This window comes from Amphibalanus amphitrite, unplaced genomic scaffold (genome assembly GCF_019059575.1).
Source record: "Amphibalanus amphitrite isolate SeventyFive unplaced genomic scaffold, NRLGWU_Aamphi_draft 000011F_arrow, whole genome shotgun sequence".
Classification (NCBI taxonomy): domain Eukaryota; kingdom Metazoa; phylum Arthropoda; class Thecostraca; order Balanomorpha; family Balanidae; genus Amphibalanus; species Amphibalanus amphitrite.
The window spans coordinates 1,685,846-1,711,884 of NW_024881507.1; the positions used below are offsets into that span (position 1 = coordinate 1,685,846).

Sequence of the window (26,039 nt, forward strand, 5' to 3'; positions counted from 1 at the left end):
CTTTCAGGTCAAAAAAGGTCAAATTTTGAAGTTATAATTTTTCAACAGAAAAGGTGTCTATTGGATGCAGTTTGAGCTCAGGAACACGATGGTGCTATTTATATTGGCGTACGATGTCAAATACGTGGTGAAAAATTGATTTGAAAAATTAATAATTGTGAATTTTTTGCAATAATGCGTATAACTTGGCCATTTTTGAAGATATTTAGCTAAAACTTGCTAGAGTTATTCATAATATCGCGTTCTATCACATATATTCCGGTTTTTTCGAAAAGTCAAAAACTTTTTGAAAAACAATGTAAAAATGTAAATTTTGAATTTTATTATAAACATTTTCAAAATTTTCAAAATTTCGAAAATCCGAGATAGCAGTTTGATAGCGCAGTCTATTCTGAGTCCTCTCATGCAAAGAAATTGGATCTAGCTTAAAAACTGAGCCCTTGGGAGCGATTGCCGTGGTTCAATGTTTTGCGTCGATATCGGCCGAACATGACGTCACTCTGACGTCATTTCCGGCCGACCAATGGTAGCTACGAAGTTCAAATTTTGACACAAGGTGTCAAATTGATGCAGCCAAAGGTACTGAAAGTTTGGCGTTGATACGTCAAGCGGTTTGGAAGTTATTGCAGAAAAACGGGAGGGGGGGCTATAAATAGCCCCCCCCCCAGTGGGGCGCGGGTTAAAGGTAGTGTGCCACCTTTGAAAGATTTCCCGTTTTATTTTTCCTAGGATAAGAAGCTTCTGTTTTTACCTAATATCGCAAAAAAAAAAATCAAAAATGGGCCTGGAATAGTGCCTTTTTCGCCTAAAAGTTTATCGGTTTTTAGATATGTATAACAACTGTAGTGGGCTCACCTGCAAACAGGCGTCGGGCAACAATCGCGAATGCGGCGCACTTGTGACAATAAGCAAAGGTCATTATAGTGTTACGACCATACGACGTACGGGAATGAGTTATCAGCTGTCTAATCGTAGACAACACAATGTCGAGCCTTAAACTGTAAGCCTGTATTGGTATTGTTTCTTAAATTTGGCTGTCGAACATTAATTTGTGGTTTGAAATATGATTTTATGTAAAATAATTGATATGAAACAGCCGTCTCTTATGTTATGACCCCATTACACCACACGCAAGTGGCAGAAATGACAATGATCAGCTGACGCATTTTTCTTGGCCGAAGTCAGAGCGCGCGGCCCGACGCACCACGCGTATTTGGAAATTCCGACCTCGACGAGCATCAGAAGCCACCTAACAGGCGTGTTCGAAACCGCAGGAGATGATGATGAACGGGTTTATCGAAACTTGATTGGATGAGCCTATCGGTAATAGCGATTTTAGTGTGTGCATTTATTGTTCATAGTGGTGTGAAATGTGGTTGGGGTACGACCGACAACCCGTCGGGGCGAATTTCGCACTGGGGTACTCAAAATTTGAAGAATTTAAGACGTTTCCATAAGTTTTGAAGGTATGGATAAGTTCTAAAAATCCGGTTCTCCTTATCCGGGTCATTAACTCCATATGGTCCAAGAAAGCTGGCACACTACCTTTAACCAGCAACGCTCTCACGCAAGTGACTCAACGCTCTGTCTTTAGTCGTAGTGCTAAAAATGGCGACGGGGCCGTTTTACCTACGCCTATTTCAACTTCAAACGACGTCATTGGGAAAAGTAGTGAGTGGTGTTCGCCATTAAAATTAAAAATGGCGACGGGGCCGTTTTACCTACGCCTATTTCAACTTCAAACGACTTCATCGGGAAAAGTAGTGAGTGGTGCTCGCCATTTACCACTGCTGTAGCCGGGACATGAAATAGGTACTCCAATAAGAACCCAGACGGTCTATCACCTGGATCACAGGAGCTTGAGAGAGAGAGAGAGAGAGAGAGAGAGAGAGAGAGAGAGAGAGAGAGAGAGAGAGAGAGAGAGAGAGAGAGAGAGAGAGAGAGAGAGAGAGAGGGAGTCGAGAGAGAGAGAGAGAGAGAGAGAGAGAGAGAGAGAGAGAGGGCGTTCGTCCGGCGACGCTCTGCCGACGACAGAAGGGATCACTCTCAATCTCCTGCGCGTGAATGCGGAACCGAGTCATAGTCGAGAGCGACGCTCTATCGTCCAAAGACGAGCCGCCCCGCCCCCTGCGATCGCAGCAGAATACAAACACACCGGCACGCGAGAGCGCCGGTCTAACCCGACAATCTCCGCGCAGCGTTTCCTGCGTGTGTTCCATGATGGCGCCCTGCATGTCGACTCATCATTCACCGGATTCCCCAGAGCACTGACCATCGGGCCGCGCATTGCCCAACAAATAGCCACTCAGCCACTAATGGTGCGCGGCTGTCGCCGAGTCGGACGGTCGGCGACTCCGAGCCCGAGCCGAGCGCGACACGCAGCCGGCGCCCGGCGCCGCCACACCGTCGCCACGACGACGTAACGCCCGCTTCAAAGTGCCCGGCGCGTTTCCATGGCTACGAATCCGATCGAAGCAGGATGTTTTCGCCGGCCCGCTCGGCAGATGAGCACGGGCCTCGTCGGCGGGAGGGCGTCGCTCGCGAGCTGGCGCGCAGAGCCCCGCACCGGCGGCAGGCGACCGTGAGAGAGGTGTCTTTGGGTCGGTGTGAACGCTGGTAGCGCCGGGAGCGCGCCCCGCGCTCAGCGAGAACCTCTGACTGAGAACCAGTGGTGCTGTGTGACAGTGTTGCGCGAGTGAGGGGTCTCAGCTCCAGTTTCCGGCGATCTCAGCTGTCGTTTGCATCAGTGCTGCGTTCGCGAACCGCCCATCGTCCCGCTCGCTGCCGCCGCGGCCCCGGCCGCACCCTAGCCCGGTAAGTGTGACCCCTTTAGCCGGGCCCGGCGGCTGACCGGCCACCGAGTGGCAGCTGGCCAGGCCGGCCCGGCCCGGCCAGACGGGATCGATGACACGGCTTGACACGACCCGGACCGCATCCGGCTCGGAGCGGCGCCACTGCACAGGCCGGGGCGCAGCTGCGGCCGGCGCGCGGCGTCACCCGGCCGCGTCAACGGCGGCAACAGATGGTGCGCGCCGCGCCACCCGGCCGCGACACGCTGCAATTACCGAGCCGGGCCGAGAGTGGGCCGGCCAGAGATGGGATATGTCGGCGGGCGGGCTGAGCTGTGGAAAGGGTCGGATAATATTATTGAGGAAAACGTTAAATAAAGCTCGAAGAGCGATGTCCCATGGGATGGGATTGAGCCTATCGTGATTTGTACCGCTTGAAGGATTTAAAACGTTCTTTCCGAGCTTTATTCTCAAAGTTCCTCGCGAAGAGGATCAAGTTCAAAGGCTTGCCAAAGATGAGTATTTTGCGTATTGTAGAGATGTCTTTTTAACTACGGAACTGTGTTAAGTGAACAGAAGTGCTCCCGCGCTTGGAACGCTGCCGGAGAACGGCATTTCGCCATTTCGGGCTCGGTGAAAAACTGAGCTCGTCTAATTGCACGTCAACTATCGATGAATGACGACATAATATAATCATTTGTCACCGCATTTGTTTCGGGAAAACAAGTTCAAATGAAAATGGGTGGGTAGGTATAGCTAAGGGTAGGCATGACTTTGTCTCCTGCCCAGAAATAACTAGTAGGTAGTTTGCCTTCCGCAAAGCGGACATCTACTAGGCATTATAAATAAAAGTTGCTCAAGGCGTATACAATGTACCTTCTGAAGTTGTACTATTATATAATGACTGTTTGCAGCAGTGCAGCTGGGAATTTCATAGTGGTGCTTATCGCCGCATTAGTCGTCCGACTGACGACTCGGAATGAAAGCCGATTTATCTAAAATTAGTTTAGCATGCGTCATAGGTATTTTTGTTTAGGGGATCTAATCTGAGGGAACCAGCGATTTGTAATTGAGTACATGGCTCACAGTAACCACAGCAGATTCGGGCGGCGGACGTGATGGTCCACCCTCCCTCTCAGTCAACTGCCAGTATAGGTACCTACTGCACATTGCACGGTGCTTAGTGCTCACAGAACCAGACCTAAAAGTGTCCAGGGTGAATAAGTCCACTGAATTTAGGGGCTATGATTCTGATTCTGAGGCCAGTTTTATCAACAGAAAATAGCCGCCTGCCGGATTTTTTTTTTTTACCGAAAGAGAGTAAACGTGCTGGGCACATAAGCGAATAGGATTTAACCGTTTACGCTCTGTATGTAAAACAGTCTTAAGGCAAAAAAAAAAAAATCCGGCAGGCGGCTATTTCTTGTTGGTTAAACTGGCCTTTGATAAATAAAGCCTCTCGTGACCTCTCCTACACAGCTGAGGAAGTTCAGTACACTACCTTATTAATTCCATGGGGCACACTGCACACAGTCCCAGTTGACCCCACTACCACACACCGCGCTCGTGACGATACGGTGCAGCGCTATGGTGCAGTGCAGCCAGCAGCCGTGCGGCACTGTCGTCAGTGATGTGGCTGAGCCGTTTTTTCTTTCTTTAACTTTGCATCTCTCGTGCCCGCCGCCAGCATCCATCGATTGATCCGCCTTCGGTGGCCGTTGATCCGCCCCCACAGAGCGCTGCTGTCAGTATAAAATGCATTCCGAGATAATTAAAGAGAGCAATAATGCCATCTGATGTATTGTGATCCCGTCTCAGTGTAGACGTTAGTCTGACATGCGGTCAGGCAGGCGACAGTCGGAAACCATTAGAGAGTCTGCACTGCGAGCAAAGTTATCAGAGCTTCAGGCTACTCGCGAGTTTTCGCAGAAATCAAAACACGCGCACACAACCACACCTACACAACTCACACAGACAGTCATCCGCCATCCCACTCCCCCGGATGCCACCCAACCCTGTGCAGCACTCCAGCCAGGCCAGCCAACTGCCGAGAGCAGAGCCGCAAAGCTCCGCAGCTGGATAATAACATTAGACCAGCAGTTAGCGTCAGGCCGTCGGCGGCTCGCGGCCGGACGCTGTCCACGCTTCACGCACCGTCGAGGTCACTGCAGGTCACTCAACAAAACAGGCACGGCCGCGTTTTAGGATGGTGCAATCCGGGCGGGACGTGACTGTCACGTAGAGAAATCGTGACAAAGCCAGAGCTCGCGATGGGGGGTTGATAGGTGTCTCGGTGGAGCCAGCTGGAAACGGTGTTTTGCCGTGAGTCGTATAAATGACACTTTCCGTGAGGGCCGCGATACCTGCATATATCCTTTCGTGAGTCATAACCAGAAATTATTCTTAGTATACTAAGAAATTATTCTTGGTATAATTAATCGGCAGATTTTCATTTATCTAGGTCGCTCGTTTCCCGACAGCCAGCAGAGCTATTTTCATTGTCGCACTCCCGGCTACCACTGTGTCGGGGTGTCGGGGAGGGCCAGCGACGTCCGCCTCTCGCCATCGCAGAATCGCTTCCCTGCCGGAGTGTGCCCGAGTGACGGTCCTCGGCCGGGAGAACGGTGCTCAGCGGCGCGCCGTGACCGCGCTCTGACGCAGATAATAACGGCGCCCGAGCCGCCCGAGCCGCCGCCGACGTCGCAAACGAGTCTAATCACCGCCCGTATTGATTTCTGGACGGCGCGCCGGCCGGATGGAGCGGCCGCGCCGCGCGCCACCACCGTACTCCGCTCACTCGCGGCAAGTGCAGCCGCCGCACTGGCCCGCGCGCGGGGCTTCACCAGATAGCCGCGTGGGCGGGCGCCGTGGGCACTGCAGGTCTTTCGCGAGTCATTATAGTTTCATACGGCCGGTACGGGCAAGACGGAGCACAAGTGCAACTATCCCCGTGCTGTCAATACCAATTTATCAGCAGCTCAATTATCATTTATAGGCCAAAATGTGGTTTAATTATTGTGTGGTCTGCTTAATTATTTGAGTTAATTGCCAGCTTGCATTTTGCAATGCTCCTTATCGTAGCAGGTTCCATGAGTTTATCCCTAATCTTTCACTCCTCGCTGTCCGGAAGAGTCCGTTTAACGACCGTTTATGACGGTATTAGTCACCGCAGGTGCACGGGGCCACCATGACACTGCACAGCTGCCCCGTGCAATTGCAGTGACAAGCATTACCAGAACGTGTCAAATGGCTCGGCACTCCATCGGCGTGCCTCATCAATATGAAAGCATTTCGTCAGAGCTGGGGAGTGGAAAGCTTTGGCACTCAACGTGATTCACTATCCTGCTCTACTTTGGGCCGAAACTCCATAAAAAGACCACATTAACCCTTACTGCTTGTATTTCTAAATGTGTTTATCGGCTATCGCCTACGCCGTCATTTGTCAGTTTTGTATAGTGAACTCGTACGTCATGCTTTAAGTAACAAAGGCAATGGTTAAAGTAATAATTGTACTCGTACCCTCCTTCTGTGGCTCATGCTCTAAACTCTAAAGGAACCCTTCAGATTAAAATGCGACCTCGAGTTTTTTTTTCTTTGGCGATATTACGCAATTTGGGACAAACGCTCATCCAAAGGCTGCGTAGCATTCTCATGGCGTGGGCTAGTGTAAATTCCCGCCGATTCCAAGGTCTATAGAGGAGCCAATGACCCTGACGGCCCGCCCCCTGAATCCACCAGCGATTCTGACCGGCCAGTCGACGAGCTGCCGTTCCGCTCCGACCCCGCCGGGATGCAGCGCGGCCCAGCGCCAGATCGGGGTGGGTGGCGGCCGCCTGCCGGGCTGACGCAGCCGTCCGGACCGGGCCGGTCCGGGCCGGACCGGCTGCCGACGACCGGCCAGTTTGTCATCGGGCAGCCAATTGTCCCTGGCAGTCGGGCCGCGCCGGTTGAAGCCTGCGCGCGCCGCGCCGCGCCGCCCCATTGAACGGGGCCCTCTGCAGCCGGACGGTCTGCGATACGGGCCGGAGTTCTGGACTGCAGCTCGGCTCTACGGAGGCGGCTGCACTTCAGTTCAGCTCATGGTACAGTCAGAGGCCGCGGCAGTTGCAGTTTGATCGGAGGCAGCTGCACTTCAGTTCAGCTCATGGTACAGTCAGAGGCCGCGGCAGTTGCAGTTCAGCCAGAGGCGGCTGCAGTTCAGCTCTGCTCATGGTAGTCAGATGCAGCTGTAGTGCAGTTTGATCGGAGGCAGCTGCCGTTCAGTTCGGTCCAAGGGGTCGTTGCGGTTCGATCAGACAAAGGATTGATACCATTCGTTCGGTCGAACCAGTGGCGTATCCAGGATCTTGAAAAGGGGGAGGCCAAACCTGTTCAAGGGGCCCCACCCTTACCTTAGGGGCCCCAGTAGTAGCGCACTTAACCCACGCCCAGGTGCGGTTCTTTGCCACTTTCGCCATGTGAGGGAGCCTTTTTAGGCACACTCGGCAATCTAAAAAAGAATGTTAAAACGTGAAAAAGCCATCGATATCGATAGCTCTGTAGTGTACAACTTATTTCAGCAGTAAGCACACAGTTTTTTTTTTTGCTTTGGTCGTCGCTAGGGTCACTAAAGATTATCAAAAGCAAAATGTGTTTGTCAATTTTTTTAGATTGTAATATTTTTCAAAGGGCAGATGTCAATCTCTTAGTGTCTTGCGATGGTTGAGGGCTGATACCCTTAAGTTTAGAAGTAAGAAGGGCCCGACTCGGGCTGAGCTCTGATCTAGACTCTGATGGCTCTATGTCGCCCACGTTGGCCTCACTCCGACCTCTAAAGGCTCATTCTGGTCTCTGGAGGCCCCACACCGGCAACAGAGTGAACCGCGCTGGTCTCCGGGTCCCATAATGGCCTCAGGAGACTCATGCTATGACTGACCTCACAGGGCCCCCTGCTGGCTCTTGGGAGTCTTTGAGTCAGTCTCTGATGTCCCTATGCCGCTTTCGAACCCACGCCGGTCTCTAGAAGCCCATGATGACTCCTGAGGGTCCCACGCCGGCCTTTAAGTGCCACTCTTAGTCCTACCTCAGGGGGCCCAACATGCATAAGGTCTGAAGAGTGGCTGCCGAGGCCCTCGAGGTGGCCTCTAATGGCCCGATGCCAGCCTATGAAGGCCCCCGCTGGCTTCTGAGGGCCCAGCACCAGCCTCTGAAGTCTGAAGTCAGATGACAGATGGCCCCACGCTGGCCTCAGAGGGTTCACGCCGGTCACAGAGGGCCCTACACTTGCCTAAAAGGGCTCAACATTGTTTTCAGAGGGCACCAAGCTGGTCACCGTGGCCAATGGGCCTCAATCTGACCTAAGAAGGCCCCATGTCACTGGGCTTAAAAGACCTCACGCTGGACATAGACGGCCCCACGCTGGCCATAGAGGATCTGATACTGGCCGTAGAAGGCCCCACGCTGGCCTTAGAGGGCCCCACGCTGGTCTTAGAGGGCTGAGCACTGGCTCCTTAGGGCTCTACGCCAGCGTCAAAGGGTCCCACGCTCAAGTCTAAGCTTCTTTATGGCCGCCAAAGCGACCCCTGAGGGCTCCACGCTAGGCTCTGGGGGCTCGGCCTCGGCCTCTGAGGGCCCTACGCTGGCCTATGAGGGCCATCAAATGGCATTTTAAGATAGTTTGACGCAGTTTGACTTTATTTATGCTTGGGCCAGTACATACTTCGGATGAGGCCCTGAAAGTCGTTTCCCTTGGGACACTCAAGCAGGCACGAGGTACCCAGGATTTCACCCAGGAGGGGCCACCTGCTCTCGAAGGGGCCCACGGGTCACCCGGGCCTTAGCACTTAGAGACACTGGTGGGGGCCATCATAGGCGTGTGTGGGGCCCTGAAAGTTACTGGTGGCCCTTCACAGGCCGGCAAGGGACCCTCAGAGGCCGGTAAGAGGCCCTCAGAGTCGCTGGTAAGTGGCCGTCAGATGCGCTGGCATAGGGCCCTCGGAGGCGCGGTGTGGGGGCTCTCAGAGCCGCCGAAGTAGACCCTTAAGAGGCACTGGTGTGGGGCCCTTAGAGGTGGCAGTGAAGGCCCTCGCAGGCGCCGTTGTGAGGGCCCTCAGAAACACCGGTGTGGGCCGTGGGGCCATAGCAAACGGGTATGGGGCCCTTACAGCTGATCCCTCATTGGCCGGCAAGGGCCCTCAGAGGCTGGCAAGGTCCCTCAGAACCCGGCGTGGGACCCTTCTGGAGATACGTGTGGCTACACAAGAGCCCATGGGGTGTTCTCACAAGCCCTGTGGGTTCCTTTCCAGTTGAAGCGTGGCCAGCGCGGACCCTCTTCCGCCAATTGGCACCGCAGGGCCCCTCGGGCCCGAGGGGACCCTAAACCTTATAACGGACACGTCCCCCCTCGCCCCTGGCTATACCATTGAATCCAAGTGATCAGGGGCCGTTCAGGTGATCAGGGGCCTCTCAGGTGACCAGGGGCATTTCAACTGACCAGGGGCCCACCAGGTGACCAGGAGACCCTCTGATAACCAGGGGCCGGTTATACCTTATACCAGGGGCTCCACGGGTAACTAAGGGCCTTCATGTGACTGCAGGGGCCTTCATATAACCAGGTACTTCCCGGGTAAACATGGGCCCCTCAGGTGACCAGGGTTTCTTCAGGTCACTGGCCAGGGGCCAGCCAAGGGATCAAGGCCCCCTCAGGTAGCTAGGGGCCCCTTAGATAACCAGGGGCCCCTCAAATAACCATGGGCCCCTGATATACTCAGAGGCCCCTCTGGTAACCAGGGGCCTCTCAGATAACCAGGGGCTCTCAGGCAATCATGGGCCCCTTAGGTAATCAGGGGCCCCTCAGATAACCAGCGGCCCCTCAGATAGCCAGGGTCCCTCAGGTAACCAGGGGCCCCATAGCAAGGGGCCCCTCAGGTAACCAGGAGTCCTTCAGATAACCAGGGGCCTCTCAGGTAACCAGGGCCCCCTCAGATAACCAGGGGCCCTCAGAAAACCAGGGCCCCTCAGATAACCAGGGGCCCCTCAGATAACCAGGGGCCCCTCAGGTGACCAGGGGGCCCCTCAGGGCCCCCGTGGCCCCCCTTGGGTACGTCACTACACTCAAGTGACCCAAAGGGCCCACTTGCATGCTTGATGCCAAAGGGGGAGGCCATGGCCTCTTGGCCTCCCCCCTGGATACGCCACTGGGTCGAACAACAGCAGTCAGCCGATAAGCCCAAGAACTTGCCATAAGAAGGCTGCAGTGTGCCGTTCAAAATGGCTGCCATGGGAACCGATAAGCAGACCCGTTTACTAAGCTCTGAGCGACATCTAAAAGGAGTAGCTTATCCATTTTGCAGTTTATCATATAAGTTTGTCTTACTTTAGTGGCTTGAATACCGTATGCATCAGTATTACAAACGATTATATTTATATACGTTGCTCTTATAAGAGCAACGTATATATATTCGCAGTGCATTCGTATGTATTTATACGGTGGCATGGACGCTACGCTTAAGCTGCTAAGCATACCCAACACGGCATTCGAGCTGGAATCTTGTGACGATTTCCACTCCTTCCCGGGTCACCTGAGAGGGCGTGTTCTCGAGCCATACGCACCGATAAATCGCTGTGGCGGCGCTTGTTACAGTTGTCTTCCCGTCCCGTCCCGTACGAGACGGGACCGGACGCCTCTCGACCGACCCACTCGGACGCGACGGGACGGGTCGGCGCGCGGCCCCCGCTCTGCGGGACGGGTCGGCGCGCGGCCCCCGCTCTGCGGGACGGGGCGGGGCGGCGCGCAGCCCCCGTTCTGCGGGACGGGTCGGCGCGCGGCCCCCGCTCTGCGGGACGGGGCGGCGCGCGGTCCCTGCTGTCCCGGGATGTTCTCCATGTCAATCAATAGCCAGACAAAGGGCCGGGCGCCGCGCCGGCCGGCGGGCGGACAGGCTGACCGGTATATATCGGCCCGCTGACCGGCGATCAGCACACACTATTCTGTGAGCCGATCAACACGTGGTGGGGCAGCGGGTCTGGGCGAGGCCTGAGCGCAGCGGGGCTGGACGAGCGGAACGGGCACACTGAGAGGGAGCTGGGCCCAGAGAGGGAATCCCGGATCCACCGAGATTGGATCCGGAGTCAGCAGTAGGACAGCCAGCCCGACTTTTCTTACTCTCTCGACCCTCCTTCTCTTTCACTCTGGACGCCACCTCAATGTAGTTCACGGTTGAACATCTTTGCGCCGTCCGTCGCGCCTTCTTTCCCCGATCCATCCATCCATGTGCCAGTGAGGTCAGCTCAGCTCAGCAGGCGACTCAGCTCAGCTCAGCGGGCGGCTGAACAAACCCATCTCCGTCCCTGGGACTCTGCGGGAGTTCCCGGCCCCGGCCGTGGTCAGATAATGTCTGTCTGTGACCCTCGGCCGGCCTCGGCCCGTAGGCACTCTTCCGTGATACTCCCCGTCGCTGACAGCAGAGAGAATTGCCGACGGCACGCAAGCTGCAGTGCGGCCCCGCATTCCGTGATGCCCTAGCCGTATATAATGCTGGGGAGGGACGGGCTGTGCGGCAGCAATAAACTTTTATCAGCGCGGCGATGTATGCCCGCGGGACGCTGAATTCCGAATGGTGTCATTGTCTGGCAGCCAGTGGACCCGGAAACGGCACACAAAACCCCTTATTGACATGGCATCGCTCGAGTGAGCGGAGCGAGGCGGTCCGGGGCTGGCGCACTGCCAGGGCGCCTACAGGGGAACACCCGTACAGCGTACAGCAACATAAGGGAGCACCGAGCACGCAGTCATTGCGGATAGTTAGGTGGAAAATAGTATGGTGTACGTTCTCGGAGAAGTTAAACGCTGAAACTTACCTTCCCAGTTTGCTTGTGTTTGACTTACTTTTCCGTCTTTATTGCATACTCTGATTTCATCTACCAAACTTTTACTGCGTGGGCAGCCAGAGCACGAAAAATACGTAAGTGCAATAGGCAGTAGCAGCCAGTAGATTAGACGTCTGTGGCCTTCCGGAAACGCATTTTACCTCAATGGGAATTTAAAAACGTAACAAAGTGATCCTCAGTCATACGATGTTCACTTAGACTTGAGATTTGTACATTAACGACTACTGACCTGCAAATTTGACGAAACCGTACTAAATACCGTGTCACAAACACCCTCAACCCCTCTTAGATGTCGAAAACTGCTTTCATTTGACAATGCGACAGGCGAAACTTGATGAGGGATGGGATATGGTGGTTAGCGTAGCTGCCAGCCAGCTTGTCTCTGTTCTGAAGGGTTGTAGCTCGCGCGGTCGTGGGAACACATCGCAGAGACAAAGCTGGCGAGCAAAGACGAGAGAGGAGAGAGAGAGAGAGAGAGAGAGAGAGAGAGAGAGAGAGAGAGAGAGAGAGAGAGAGAGAGAGAGAGAGAGAGAGGGAGGGAGGAGAGAGCTGAAGGGAGAGAATAGGAAGACCGGAAGCGAGCCTGATCGATGGTCCGGAAGCGGAAGTGGCGACGTTGCTGGGCGCTGACGGCCGAGGAGAGGGGCCGGGGAGTAACGGACCGGACTGGACGAGCCGAGACGGACGGAGGGGTGATACGGAGTGGGAGAGGGGTGGTTCGGAGTGGGAGAGGGGTGGTACGGAGTGGGAGAGGGTGGTACGGAGTGGGAGAGGGGTGGTACGGAGTGGGAGAGGGGTGGTACGGAGTGGGAGAGGGGCGGTACGGAGTGGGGGAGGGATGCAGGAAGCAGAATAGTACGGATAGGGAGAAGGGCAGTGCGGAGGAAGGAGAGTGCGGAGGTTGGCGGCGCGATGTGGGGCCGGACACAGCGAACAGATGACATTAGAGGTGGACGGCATTAGTCCGCCGTCTCCGCGTTAGCTTCTGGTTTCCAATGATGAGACATGCCCGGACATACCTTACATAACGGCATGCATATTTCCACTTTATCAGCGCCATCCCAGGAGCTGGTACCCGATCATAGATCCAATATCAAACGGCCATCAGTGATGCAGATGAGCTATCGTTGGCCGGCCCGCCATCCGCCCTTGGCCTTCATCAAAGAGAGTGCTGGAGAGGCAGCCCCGGCCGCGGCAGCGCCGCCGAATCTCCTCACAGGGGCCAGACTGGGACTGGTCTGGGCCGAGCCGGGCCTGGGGTCTACCGCGACACCGGCCAACTCGTTCAGCGCTATCACCGTGATATCATGAAAAAGGACGGTCGCCAGCGTAGAACCAAAGGCCACCAGGGCTAAACCCAACCGGCATCAGTGTGTGCCCTAGCACAGTGCTGTCCTGTTCCCTTCCCCGCGCTGTGACCGGCTCTGGATGCCGACCGGGACAGTCGGGCCGGCCGGCTGTACGAGCCAGGGCGACTATCTGGTCGGGGCGGCGGCGGCGGCCGGCCGGCCCGATAGCGGTGATAGACGCCGGGCCGGGACGGCAGAATTGGACGGGGATCGTCCGACCGGCCCGCCAGATAGTCGGCTCATCTGATAGTCAGCCGGCCCCGCCTGTCTGCACGAGCCGGGCACGGCGAGCAGCGCGGGACGCCGCGCGGTCACGGAGACTGGTACACGGAAGGCAACTCACGGGACGGCATACAACTCATGGGACGGAGACAGCTCAGTTCAATGACAAGGTGGCAGACCATTGACGGGAAACAGCTTATAACAAATAATGGTTTAGACAATAAAGACAAAAGTGACATATGGGAGACGGGGAGACATACAGAGATGGGGAGACTGCTTACGGTTCTAGGCGGACCGAACAGGGTAATACGTGTCTAGACTTTGAAGTTTATTAGGATTTATTGGTTACCATGGGCCAGCAAAAATACAGAAAAATGTCCAACCACAATGTTGCTAATACATTTATAGCAGTGAAATTCCGATTTAAGGTCACCTATGGCTTTCATTGCTTTACCATATAGAAAAACCCTTTGACTTCATTTTCTACGTTTCCATTGTTCCATTGTTACCTTACTCCAATTTTGTTTCATCTTTCTGAAAGGTTGAAGTCATTTACTGTGAAATGTCAGTTTAATTTCGTTTTAATTACATCGCGAGATATTTTTGTGAGGGCTTTCAGTCGTTTGGCAGACGCAGTCGGCAGCTGGAGACTTTCATATGCCCTCCTAGCAGTGATAAAGACGCCGGCGCTCGTATTTATTGTAGCCCTGCCGACTGGTCCGTCCAATTTCGGCCCTCGACACCGCCGCATTGTTCAGATAATATTCCTGTTTTGGCATTGTGCTTGGAATTCATTCTATTTCATGCTTTACAAAATTTTGTCTTCATAAAATCGAGGCGCTGAATGGCGTTGATGCATTTGCATTTGCTTTCTGTCAGTTGCACATGACAGCTTGCATTTAGGTACGCATTTACGTGCACTTCTCAACAGTGGCGGATCCAGGGGAGGGCAAAATGGGCATTTGCCCTCCCCAAAGCTAAATCATGTGGGCAAGACTGTCCTTTTGCCCCTCCCAAAGCATGTAGAGATGATAAAATTGAATATGGCGTCGAGGGCTATCTGGACGTAAAGCAGGACTTTCGGTGACGGCCATTCCGAAGGAAGGAGCTGGACGTTCGCTGCTGATGACTTATGCCAGAATGCTGTAAATAGATCAAACTCCCTGAACTGATTGCATGTAGATAGTGTGGCGTTGTAAAGTCGCTTGGTCATCTCGGTGCTCAAGGGCAGCGGAAATCCGCGGATAGAGGGTGCAGGGGTTTCAGCTCCAGACCCATGGAAAAACATTGGAGTGCAAACATAGCTTTTTGCACCCCCCAAAAGCCGTATAAGAGGCCTGTCACACCACCAAATACATTTTCTCCCAGACCAGTGATCGGGAAACGAACGATCATATGGGATCACCGATCATCAGACGTCCAGTTGTTGGTCAGGAGCGCCCTATGCTGGTCTTTGGGGCCCTCACCGGCTAGGAGTGTCCCGAACCGCGTTTGGTGCCCCATGACGGCATCTGAGGACCCCACGGAGACTCCAGGGGTTACGCTGCCTCTGAGGGCCCCCACGTCGGTCTCTGAGGGCCCTCGTGACACGGTCCTAGACCCATCTCAGGTCTGAGTGCCCATGGGCTTTAGATGACCCACGACGGCCTCTGAGGGCCCCAACACAACCAGGCTGCAGGAGCTATGCTGGCATCTGAGGAACCTGTGACGGTCTCTTGATGGCCCTAACAATGGACTCTGGCCTTACCACAGCCTCTGAGGGCCTTGCAAAGATACCTGAGGGCCCAGGGCCTATGAAAACCGTCATGATGGCCAAGGATCTTCATGATGACCTCTGATGGTCCTCTTGAAGGCTTCTAAGGGCCCTCACAACGATTTCCACAGTGATTCCACCCGAGACGGACGGTCCCTGAGGGCCCTCACGACAACCTCTATCATCTATGGGCCCTCAAGACGACCTCTAGGACCCAACGCAAGCTTCAAATGCCCACGCTGGCATCTGAGGGCCCCACGACGGCCTCTGATCGGGCCTCAATGCAGGCAGACTGCAGGGGTCATGCTGACCTCTGAGAGTCCTGTAACGAAGGCTCCAAGGGCCCTGCACGGTGGCCTATGAAGAACCCTATGAAGAACTTTCAAGACTCGAGCCTACGCTGCTTTCTGAAACCCTTCAGCACCTTCTGAGGAACCGACCCTGGTCGGGGCTCATTCAATCTGAGAAGTCGTGAAGGTCTCTGGAGGAGCCTCCATTGAGTCATTCAGTTTCCAGAGGTTTTTGACGGTCTTGTATGTATAGTCGACTACAGAATGATGTTCCACTTTTCACAGGCAATTATTTGCCTGGAGTGGTAGGCTGTGCCGCATCACACGGGCTGAGTTCACAAATTATAGCTTTGTCCCAGTGCTCACAATCGACACGCGACAATCGATGCGTGATAAACGGCACAACTTAGCGCTCCGGTCAACTGAGAGCTTCTGAGGAGAGGAACATCATTCTGTAGTCGACTATACGTATGCATGTATGTATGTACATATGTATGTATTGACACCAAAAGCCTTCCACATATGGCGTGGCGATTACGGCTTGTAAGTAAGAGCGGACCCGTAGGGCTCTCAAAGGTCCACTGCGGATCCAGAAAAGTGGTTTAAGGCTTGCGGGGGTGGTTAGCATAAGAAAAATCACCCAGTAAAAAAAAAAAAACTTGTCGCATTTCACTTATTTAGGTATGCTGTGATTTTGTGAGGTTCACTGAAATATGCAAACATTTTGGATAACTTCCTGTATGGATTGTTTCCTTAACTTTTGGTTTTCATACAGGGGCGCGGGAACTACTTTCCGACTGTGGGGGCACACCATAATAGAGATTAACCTAGGGTACCCCCAAATCTAGTTTTCTCACCGATTTTAGGCCACTTATTTTTCACTCCTGGGCTTTTTCAACAAAAAAAGAAAACATTTGCAAAAAAAGTGTGGTATTCCGTCTCAAAGCTGTGGGGGCACCGCCCCCACGGCCCCAGAGTTGGGGGGCAAGCTGCCCCCACTGCCCCCCGGCTCCCGCGCCTATGTTTTCATAAATCGATGATTGGCAGCTTGAAAAAGTAAAGGGGCCCAAAACCTTCAGTGGGGCCCCTTGAGAAAATGTTGCATCCCCATCCAAAATTTATCTTACATTCCTCCCAGTGCGGAGTGGATAGGGGTCGTCGGATAGGTCGGAAAATTTTGCCCTCCCCAAACGGATCGGCTGGATCCGCCCCTGCTTCTCAAGTAACCCGTGAGTAAAACAGAATGATAAAAAACAACAAAACTTTTTAAAGCTGATTTCTTGTTCAAGCATTCAATTTCTTGGCATACCACGCATAGCCGCTGCCTCTTTCATCTCTGGTCATTTGCGCTTCCACCGTCAATCATTTTCATTGTCAATCACTCATCACTCTCAGCCACTCGTCACGATCAGGTCACTGTATCACCGTCTCTGTCACTTTCAGTGCCTAATACGCTGCCGGCCGGCCGGTGCAGTGACGAGCTGTTATAGCGGCTATTCCCCACCCTCGGGGTATCATCCATGGCTCCTGGGGACCCGATCCGTCATGCTCGGCGGCCTGCTGCACCATCTCCCCCCCCAGCGCCCAACCCCCCCCCCCCCCCTGCCTCGGGCGATCCGCCGCCGGCCGCCGTGAGAGGTACCGGCACGCGACTGCGTGGATGATGGGAGTGCATGAGGCACCGAACGACAAGGTGACAAACACATTCCGACTTATAAGCCTGGTGGAGAATTGATGTTCTTTTGGTCACAGTGTACATATATAAATACTTTTGGTGAGATGACCAATGGAGTTATAAGGCGTCTTCACTTTCTTGCAGTCGAAGTTGGTCAGTTCTGTGGTGACCCTGCTATGAATGCATATAAGTCCGTATGCATAATGGGAATATTCATGACGCAATTTCAAACGCCTCTTTTACATACCATCGCACTTTTAGCACAAGACGGCACTTTATTTATTCGAGTCATCCGACCTCTAAACGAGAGCGGCACAAACGACGTCGCGGCGATTCTGTCTCGGTCAAACTTAGCCAGAGACCAAACGAGCGCTCTAGCTCAGTTTTAACGGGCCATCGCAGAGGTCAGCCCAGCCTCACCGTATCGCTATACGGAGAACAAAAGCGGAACTGCCGACCGTATTTATCATTACCTCAGCGAGCCGAAATAGCCCAGGAATGGCCCTGTAATGGAGAGGATTAGGAAATGAGCTCGATCAACGCTATCATTATCCGGTGGTGCCTCTAATGAGCTGATGGCACGGCTGGTGGTCCGGCGCGGCGGCGTGGAGGCGGGCTGAGAGGTCAGCGACCGTCACCCACCGGCGCCGCGGCGCAGACATTAGCCGGCGGCGAGCTATTCTGGCTGATCCGCCGCCTCTGGGACGTCCCTGTCCACATGGTATGGTCTCCCCCGGGGACGGGGTAATGGGCACTCAGGTTAGGGGGAGGGGGATTAGTCGGACCAGGAGCGGACGGTGCTGACCGTGCCGAGGCTGCGATGGCACACGGTGAAACTTGGGTGGTAAGAAAAACAGGATGAGCATTGAGCAGCATATATACCTAATACTCGGATGTGCCCAGATGAAAAATGTTACAATCTTTACATGATGGTTTAAGGGCTGATGATGCTGACTAGTGACTACGCACGAATCAGCTAAAAACTCTTTTCCGGCATGATAGCCATTAGTTATGTGTCACATTCTCACATTCAAATAAGAATGACTGTCTCACATTTATGTGCTACTCGATAACAAGTAACAACACCTCCATACAACATCCTAGAAGTAGAACTTGCTGTGCGAAATAACGACATTCGTTGCATCATCTGTTCCAATGAACTGCAATGCCCTGTTTCCGGTGAGAAATGCCGACGTCTGGGAGAGGTGTGTTTTGTTTTCCCATTCGCCGCCCGATAAGGCCACTGACAAATGACTCCCCGAGGCACCAGAAACTGAATAAAGCGGCCGCGTTTCGACTGGCGGCCGATTGTGAGCCACTCGTGTGCCGGCCTTTGTCGTCTGACCGTTACCGATTGTTCGATAGCGTTGTTCCATGGAATGGTCTGCATTCAATGAACTTCTCGGACGTTACCAAATTGCCTCAGAACGTTTTATATGGTGCGGTCATTTTTCAGAATGTTGCATTTGGTAAAAAAGCCGAACTATAAGCTACCCTGAAAATACGGAAACTGGCAGATCCAGGGAGTATCATGGGCGAATGCACAATGTACGAGGGGTGCCTTGTCGGGGGAGGGGGAGTGGGCGTGTCGAGACACCTTGTCGAGACGTTCAGCCGGAGTGCCGTATCTACTCCTCTTGCTGGGCGCAGCAGGCCTCTGGTCGTAAGTATGCCAGCAATGTTCATACCCGCTGCTCCCGCTGAGCGCCGTGGGCCGGGCGCCGTGCTACTGAGCGCTGAGTCGCCGTACGACCATTGCCCGCTGCTCGGTCTCCGCCCCACAGTATGTATAGCCGCAGTCGCGTGTGACAGGTCATTTGGTGGCTTTCGAGCTCCACCGTCACCGGAAGAAATCATTATTGGACCACTACCGTCCATTTATGGGAACTGATTGGATCTCGGCCTCTTTTCGGGTTCTGGCTTTGACTGAGGCTGCCACCGTAGCTATGTTATTGACGTTTTTCACTGCACCCAGCCCCTCCTGTGACTGGGTTATCGGCGCACCCCGACTCCTGTGTTGGGGTTATCGCCGCATCTGGCTCACTGCCGCCGCACTATGGGGTAATTCGGCGCGCCCCTGGCCTTGGCTCGGCCCCGGCGCTGGCTCCCGTTCAGGTCCTGCTTCGGTCGGCTGCTACCGTGCCAGCGCCACTCGGTCAATAGTCAATACAGGGAGAAGCTAATGAGGTTACCCGGCCAGTGGACAGCCAGGGAGGGGCTGTTTGATAGTGACCGACCAGTGAATGGGAGACTTTCGCAAAACCCTGAATACTATAGTTACTTACTCTATGTTGTGCCTTGAAGTCCGTAGACATGAACTTAAAGGTTTTCTAAGACGTACAATGTAGGTAATGGTATCATGCTGTTTCCAAAACATATTTATTCCCAAAAATCCCATGGCCGCGTCTTCTTGGTGCAGCTGTTCCTCGCAGCCATTACCCGATCACGTCCTGGCGTATCCTCTTCGCAGCATGACACCGTATAACACATGGACGACACGCCGGCCTGCTGGCAGCGATTGGTACGATGGGACTGACGTCGGCGGCTCGGAGCGCGCTCCATTGCCGCGAATGGAAAACGATCGGGTCAGATGGAATGGGCCGTCGTTCCGCCGGGACGGCGCGGACAGAGTAACGGGAAGTCAAGGACGTGGGCGCAGCGCGGCACTTCCATGTCACTTCCCAGCAGTCTGCCGTCACATTTGTCACATCTCACCGTGGATGTTCAGCTATGTTTGCGGAGAACAGCCTACTCGCGCTCCCATTTCTATACGTTACCGCAGTCGTGAAGGAACGACAAATCGGCGCTTCTTCTGATTGATTGTGACTTATCCCCACATATACGAGTACACACGTCTGAAATCATAATCAACGCAACAATCACACACACAGTCTCACATACATCGATGCAAATCGAATAAATGTCAGCCCCGCTCGCCGTCCACTGAGGTTCTGGGACGTGATGAGACGGGCGGACGCCGTCGGCCATGGGCGGCTGACAATGGGCGGGATTCTCCTACCGCCGTGTGCATCCAGGGACCTTTTGCCGAGTGTGCTCGCAGCGTCACTGACATTACAGACGACATTACAGACATTATGGAGGAGACGGACAGCACGGGTGGGCACATGCCGAGTCACGTCCGAGTCCGCTACGCCAGAACAGCTAATGGTCGACAGATCGGGACGCCAGGGGACGGATGATGGGGACAGTGGGAGGAAAAGGATACTGTAATGTTTATTGTGTGTGTATGGCACTACACATGTAGGGGTTATGAGAGGACAAAGGTGTGGCGAAGGAATTGATCTAGGACAGGGTGCTGTGCATGGGTTGAGCACAATACCGGACAGTGAACGTACGGAAAATACGGACTCACAGAACGGGGACATATGCACCGCAGGCCGCTGCCGCACTAAGCCGAAGGCGCTGTCTTTGTGCTGCAGTCAGGGATTCGGACGGAATAGTCGCTCGATGCGAGCTCAGCAAAACGCGAGGCTGCCGAAAATAACGCAACTTTCCATTTTCTGCTTTTGATCCGCCTCAATCGGTGTTTTTCACGAGTGAGTTGGCTTGGCTCGCTGACTTCACAACTTCCTAAAACTTCCAGGAAAGCATTAAATCCAAACGGGATTTTCGAGTGTTCAAAAAGGCAAACTTAGTGAATGCAACAGTTTCGTTTACTCTAGGCTGTTTACTGAAGATTTATTTCCACGCCCTCATCATTACTCATTGAATATTTCCACGCCCATATACAGGGTGTTTCACTAAAAGTGTCAAAAAGTAAAAGGTCATAATGCACATAAGAACAATGTTTTCTACGGAAATTTGCATATCATTTCATCCGCAGTTGTTGGACATTTGAATATATAACAGCGATATCACCGTCACTCAAACCTATTCCACATATCCGCCCCTTCTTTTGATGCACCGTTTCCGCACGTGTCCGGAGGTGGCTCACAGCCCGTTTTCATATTCAGCGTCCAGACTGTCGGCAAAGCCTTGAATTGTGCTCTTCAGCTCCCGAAGTGATGCGACTTGAGTCTTCCTCAGCTCTGCGAGAGCTACTGAGTCACTGACCAGAACCAGAAGTCCAGCGGTGACAGATCGGGGCTTCGCGCTGGCCATGGGGGCGGGCGGCGAGGCAGCTGATTATTTGGCCCAGGAACTTCTGGTCCAGCCAGTTCCTGGTGGCTACAGCCGTCACAGTGGTCGTTTTTGATAACTTGTAAGGCCTTGGCTATTTCTGATGTTGAAATTAGCTTCTTGTTATCTTCAAAGGCCCTCAAAAAGACCCTGACCTTTTCAACGGTTTCCGCCGAGAAGTGGGGGGCGACCCCGCCTTTTTTTGGACTGGAACTGGCATCGAAGGAGCCCTTTTAAACCTCTTAAGAAGCCCTTTTAAACTTTTATAATTCGGAACGTAGCGAGGTGAGGAGAGTAAAACGTTTCCTGAAAAGTCGGCATACGGTTTCAATGTTTCTGATGGCACCAAATGTAAGTGTAATTCACCCCCTCCTGTTGAGGTGTAAATAACCTGTTCTTGGTCTGTATAAGGAAAAAAACGACTTGTAACTTTGGCCTCCTGCCCTCGCTCCGTTTGGGTGTAAAATACATCTTAAATAAACAAAGCATAAATGTCCAAAAATTTGCAACAAAGCCACATGCGCAACCACGTGATTTGCATATTTTATATTTCTTTAATAAGCATTTACTTTTTGACACTTTTAGTGAAACACCCTGTAGTAACCACGACGTATTGTGTTTATTTTAATCAGCACTGCCAATTCACTGTAAAAGTCCGGCATGTAAAAGCCCTGTATCTGGAATCTATTATATTCCGACGAATGCATAGCCAGTCAATGAACACATCGCAGTCGTCCACGGCTCGTTGTCCTGACTACCGTGCTCGTCTGTCCCCAGGTCACCATGGACTACATCCGCGAGTTTGACATTCGCCTGGAGAAGGAGATGTACTACGCGGGCGAGACGCTGGCCGGGCAGGTCATCCTCGACACCATCGAAAACTTCAAACTGAGAGGTGAGGCCGCATTTTTACTGGACAGTCAACAGTCCCGAATACCGGGATAATGAATGATCCTAGGTTGAGACGACCCTTAAAAATCAACTTCATTCAACTCTTCAACTTCAACAACTCTAAATATATTAACCCTAGAACGCCTAGGGGGGGGGGTTGTATCAACCCCCCCCCCTGAGGTTTTTTCGAAGTGCACGCTAAACGGCTTGTCGTAGCGGGCTGAAATTTTCAATATCCTCTGGGGCAACCTTTGCGCATCTTTTGCCGAAAAAAAATTGATCGGGTCATGTCAGGTCACGGAGTTATGACGTCATAAGAGGTACAGCCTCCGGCCGACAGTTACCAAACGTGTGCGCCGAATCCCTAGGTTTTCTGCCGGTGATACCCACATTGTTTGATGGATCATGATGAAACTTCCCATGCATGTTGGGGCAAGCATTGGCTATCGTGTGGTGCAAGAAAATTGACCGGGTCAGGTCAGGTCACGGAGTTATGACGTCACAAGAGGAACAGCGTCCGGTACTATTTTTGAAAAGCGCCCGAACCACTATTTTGCTAATTCTTGTCACCTCAATGGGAATATGCAGCAATATTAGCTTCTATAGGGAGCAAATGGACCTCCCAAATCCAAAAATACAATCAGATTTCAAAAATTTAAACTTTGATTTTTCGAATTTCTGCCGCCGACTGTGATCTTGCCGACTTCCGGCGCTCCCAACGCGCCATTTTTAGAGCTAGGGAAACAAAATACATACCAAACGATAGAGAATTGATCAAGGAACACGATAGTAAAAGTTTCAAGTCGATATCTCCCACCGTTTTGCCGCAATCGTCGCCGAAAGTTGAAAAAAGTCTATTTTTCCGAAAATTTGACCTTTGACCGGTCAAAAGTAGGTCAAATGTTGACCTAGGACCAAAAAATATACCACCAATCGCGAGATCTCGTTGAGAGCAATCCGTTGGTTTTTTCCGCTAAGCTCTACGACCTTCCGTTTCGAAACGCCAGGGGGGGGGGTCGTAACAACCCCCCCCCCCCTGGTCGTTCGTGTTATGAGAAATGGCCTGGTCGTGCGAGGGTTAATATATGTTGAATGTAATATACATATATTGAATGTTTTTATATTTATCTTGCAAGTCAATGTGCTAATACCTAATCATGCAAATCGCTCAGGTGACATGAATCGCTATGCAAGGAATCAAATCTTTACCAGCTCGCAGGTTTATCCTTCTTCAAATGCATAGCATGCTGGGGCCTGGGCGCTAGCATTCCATAAATGCTTCAAATGCCACAGCCTTTGGCAAGATTCGTTAGAGATTATTCGACATCCAATTGCAATATCCATTACGAGTTCGGCAGGAGTACCCTGCCAACCCTGATCGGGCTACCATTGAGATCATAACTAACTGATATATAGGGAGCGGCGAATCCAAACGACCTGTCCCCGCCCAGCCGCCGCTGTGGCGGGCCGCCAAACTGCCGAACATGACCGCGCGCCCCGTCCGGACCGGATGACGACATTGTATGATGGCGTCCCCCGGTCAGTCAGTGCTCCGGTATGGATTAGCTCGACTCAAAACGGTGCCGATAGAGACAACCGGGGGAATAAATTGACTGATCTCTGCCTATGGATCATTTATCGTGAAATGTCGAGAGGCTGAAAGGAGGAAGCTTTAGTTTGTTTACCGAAAAAGTTTACGTTAATTAATGACATCGTTTTTGGCCGCCTTCGTAACAAAGGAAAAGAGGATTTAATAATAAAAAAAAACTGCAAAAATTTTCGTAAAATCAAAGTTATTTGTGTTTATTACGATAGATTTTTCGTACGGTACCTAAGCCGTTATCCCTATTAAAGTGTGATCTTTTTTTTTTTTACTGAATATATCTCATACTGCCGCTAGGATGCCCAACATTCAAACAACCAATTTGTAGATGCAGTTAGGTTCTTTAGTCTGCCACCTCAAGGGCTAATTCACTGACAAGCATCTCAGAATTATCCTTCAGCCATTATGCTCTCAATTTAGATACCTGCCTATGGTGTTAGCCGTACGTCCGCACCTACTTAGTTATTCATAGCTGGGCACCTTCCCCGCTTCATCACACCCCGGGCTTTTCGCCGCCGCCTCAGGCACCATTTAATGAATAAGCGAACACCTCTCCTGGCTCCTGAGTGGCTGATGATGAGAGCCATTTGAGAATTAACCCTGGCGGCTCCCAGCGTACGGTCGACGCCGCCTGGTTCACCAAAGGCACAGCCGCGTGGGACCGGAATTCCTGGCACTGGGGCGGTTTGTTGAGACCCTCTTGGTCATCTCATGGGCTTCCAGAATGGAGAAAGGAAGACATAAAAGTTCTTTCTTGAAGGCCTGGACGGACTAAGGTTATGCGCAATAATTTGTTTTCCTTTGATGAAATGCCACCATTTTATCGAGCGGTTGATGAGAGATCTAATCTAGATAGCTCTATGCAATAACATATCTGCATTGATGGCCCTGCCTGAAATTTCCACCATTATAAGAGACGCTTGAACTTTATCAGTCCCGTTTTAGGACTATAGAGCATTTTCACTTGGAGGAAAATCGCCCATTCTGCCTCTCGGTCTGTAAGCGGCTGGCCGTGAACTCCAAATCTGGTCGTGGCTGAGACAGTTCTGGTGGTGATAAATGAACCGCTGTCCGGCCGTCTGGGCCGTCTGGGCTCCATCCCACAGACTGTTCTGGAAAGTTGACTATTGACTGACAGTGTGATCTCAGCGTCCATGGGCAGCGCCAGGGTAAAACTCGGCCATCGCCGGACAAAACTCGGCCATCGCCGGACAGAACGCGGTCGCCAAGAGGCTATGGCAGACCCGCACAGTCGCTCTTTCCCTAGTGCTATTCTCGGCTACTGTTTGACAGTGATGGCGATTTTCTCGTGAACTGTAAGGCAACAGGCAAGTATCAGAAAGTGGCTTAACAATGACGACGTGAAATTTCCGGTATAGTTAGGGAAGTTGTGGTAGTAAACACGTCTTAGCAGTTTGTGACTTTTAGCTTTGGGTTTGGCTTTGGCTCTAGCTTTAGCTTACTGCTTATGCAATATGCATAGCACTTGGAGATTTTGCGTCATCGGAGCTCTCATTTATGCATGCTGTTATAAAGGACGTCAGAAGCACAGACAAACCGATACCACGAAGGGAAGAATGGTTGATCAAAATTTGGTTGCAATATACCAAATAAGATGGGAATACCTACATGTAAACTAGAATGTATGTATAGGGTCCGTTATGAATCATGGTGCTTGTTCGTTTGAAATATATCACGTTGATTTTAAATAAAAAATGTAAGCAACAGGTGCCGTGTCTGCTAACAGTTGAAACTACAATTTATATTGTTTCACTCACATCCCAGCCGGCCGAGTCATACTTATTACTTACCTTCACGCACTGCTTCGAGCTGTCTCGAACCAGACCCCACCTCGACTGTGTCCGACCCCACTCCCGCCTCAGCCTCCCTCCCCTTCCCCGACCCCGCCACGGCCCGGGGCCGGTCACGTGACGCGGACACACGACTGGTGTACGGCGGAACAGTATATCTACCCGGGGCCTCAGCGCGCCGCCAGAGCAGTCCCCGTCAGTGGATTGGCCATTGCCATTGATTGGCCATTGGTGGATTGGTCAGTGTCAGTGGGTATTTTTTTCCTGTCCGGTTCGACAATGACTGTTTCGTGGCGCTGACCATGCCATCGATGCCGTTGCAGCGATTCGGGTGATTCTGCGGGAAAGGGCCCGCGCTGATCATGTCTCTCTTTGTTGCAGCGATCCGGGTGGTGCTTCGGGGGAAGGCCCACGCAGAATGGAAGGTGGTGGTCAGTGGCGACAAACGCACCGTCAAAGACGACCAGTACTTCATCGACGAGCGAGCCACCATCTGGGGAAAAGGTAAGGACGCCGCCGCAAGGGAACGGCGTCATATCTGTCTGGGATCGAAATACTGGTTTCAGCTTGTAACACGATGGAGACGATTAATTCAGCAACATTTTGATGCAAAGCGTACAGAGTGATGTACAGAGAGGCGCAAATCTA

General features: G+C 52.6%; 1 protein-coding gene across 1 annotated transcript in view; it reads left to right on the forward strand.

Annotated features, from left to right (window-relative positions):
* The first annotated feature begins 21,857 nt into the window (after positions 1-21,857).
* The window catches only part of LOC122382441 (arrestin domain-containing protein 2-like), a 31,154-nt gene continuing 26,972 nt past the window's right edge, over positions 21,858-26,039 (forward strand). Inside the window, exons 1-2 of the mRNA XM_043367751.1 lie at positions 21,858-21,981; positions 25,773-25,895. Of these exons, the coding sequence (XP_043223686.1) occupies positions 21,870-21,981; positions 25,773-25,895 (235 nt within the window). The 5' untranslated portion in view covers positions 21,858-21,869. The remainder of the gene's footprint in view (positions 21,982-25,772; positions 25,896-26,039) is intronic.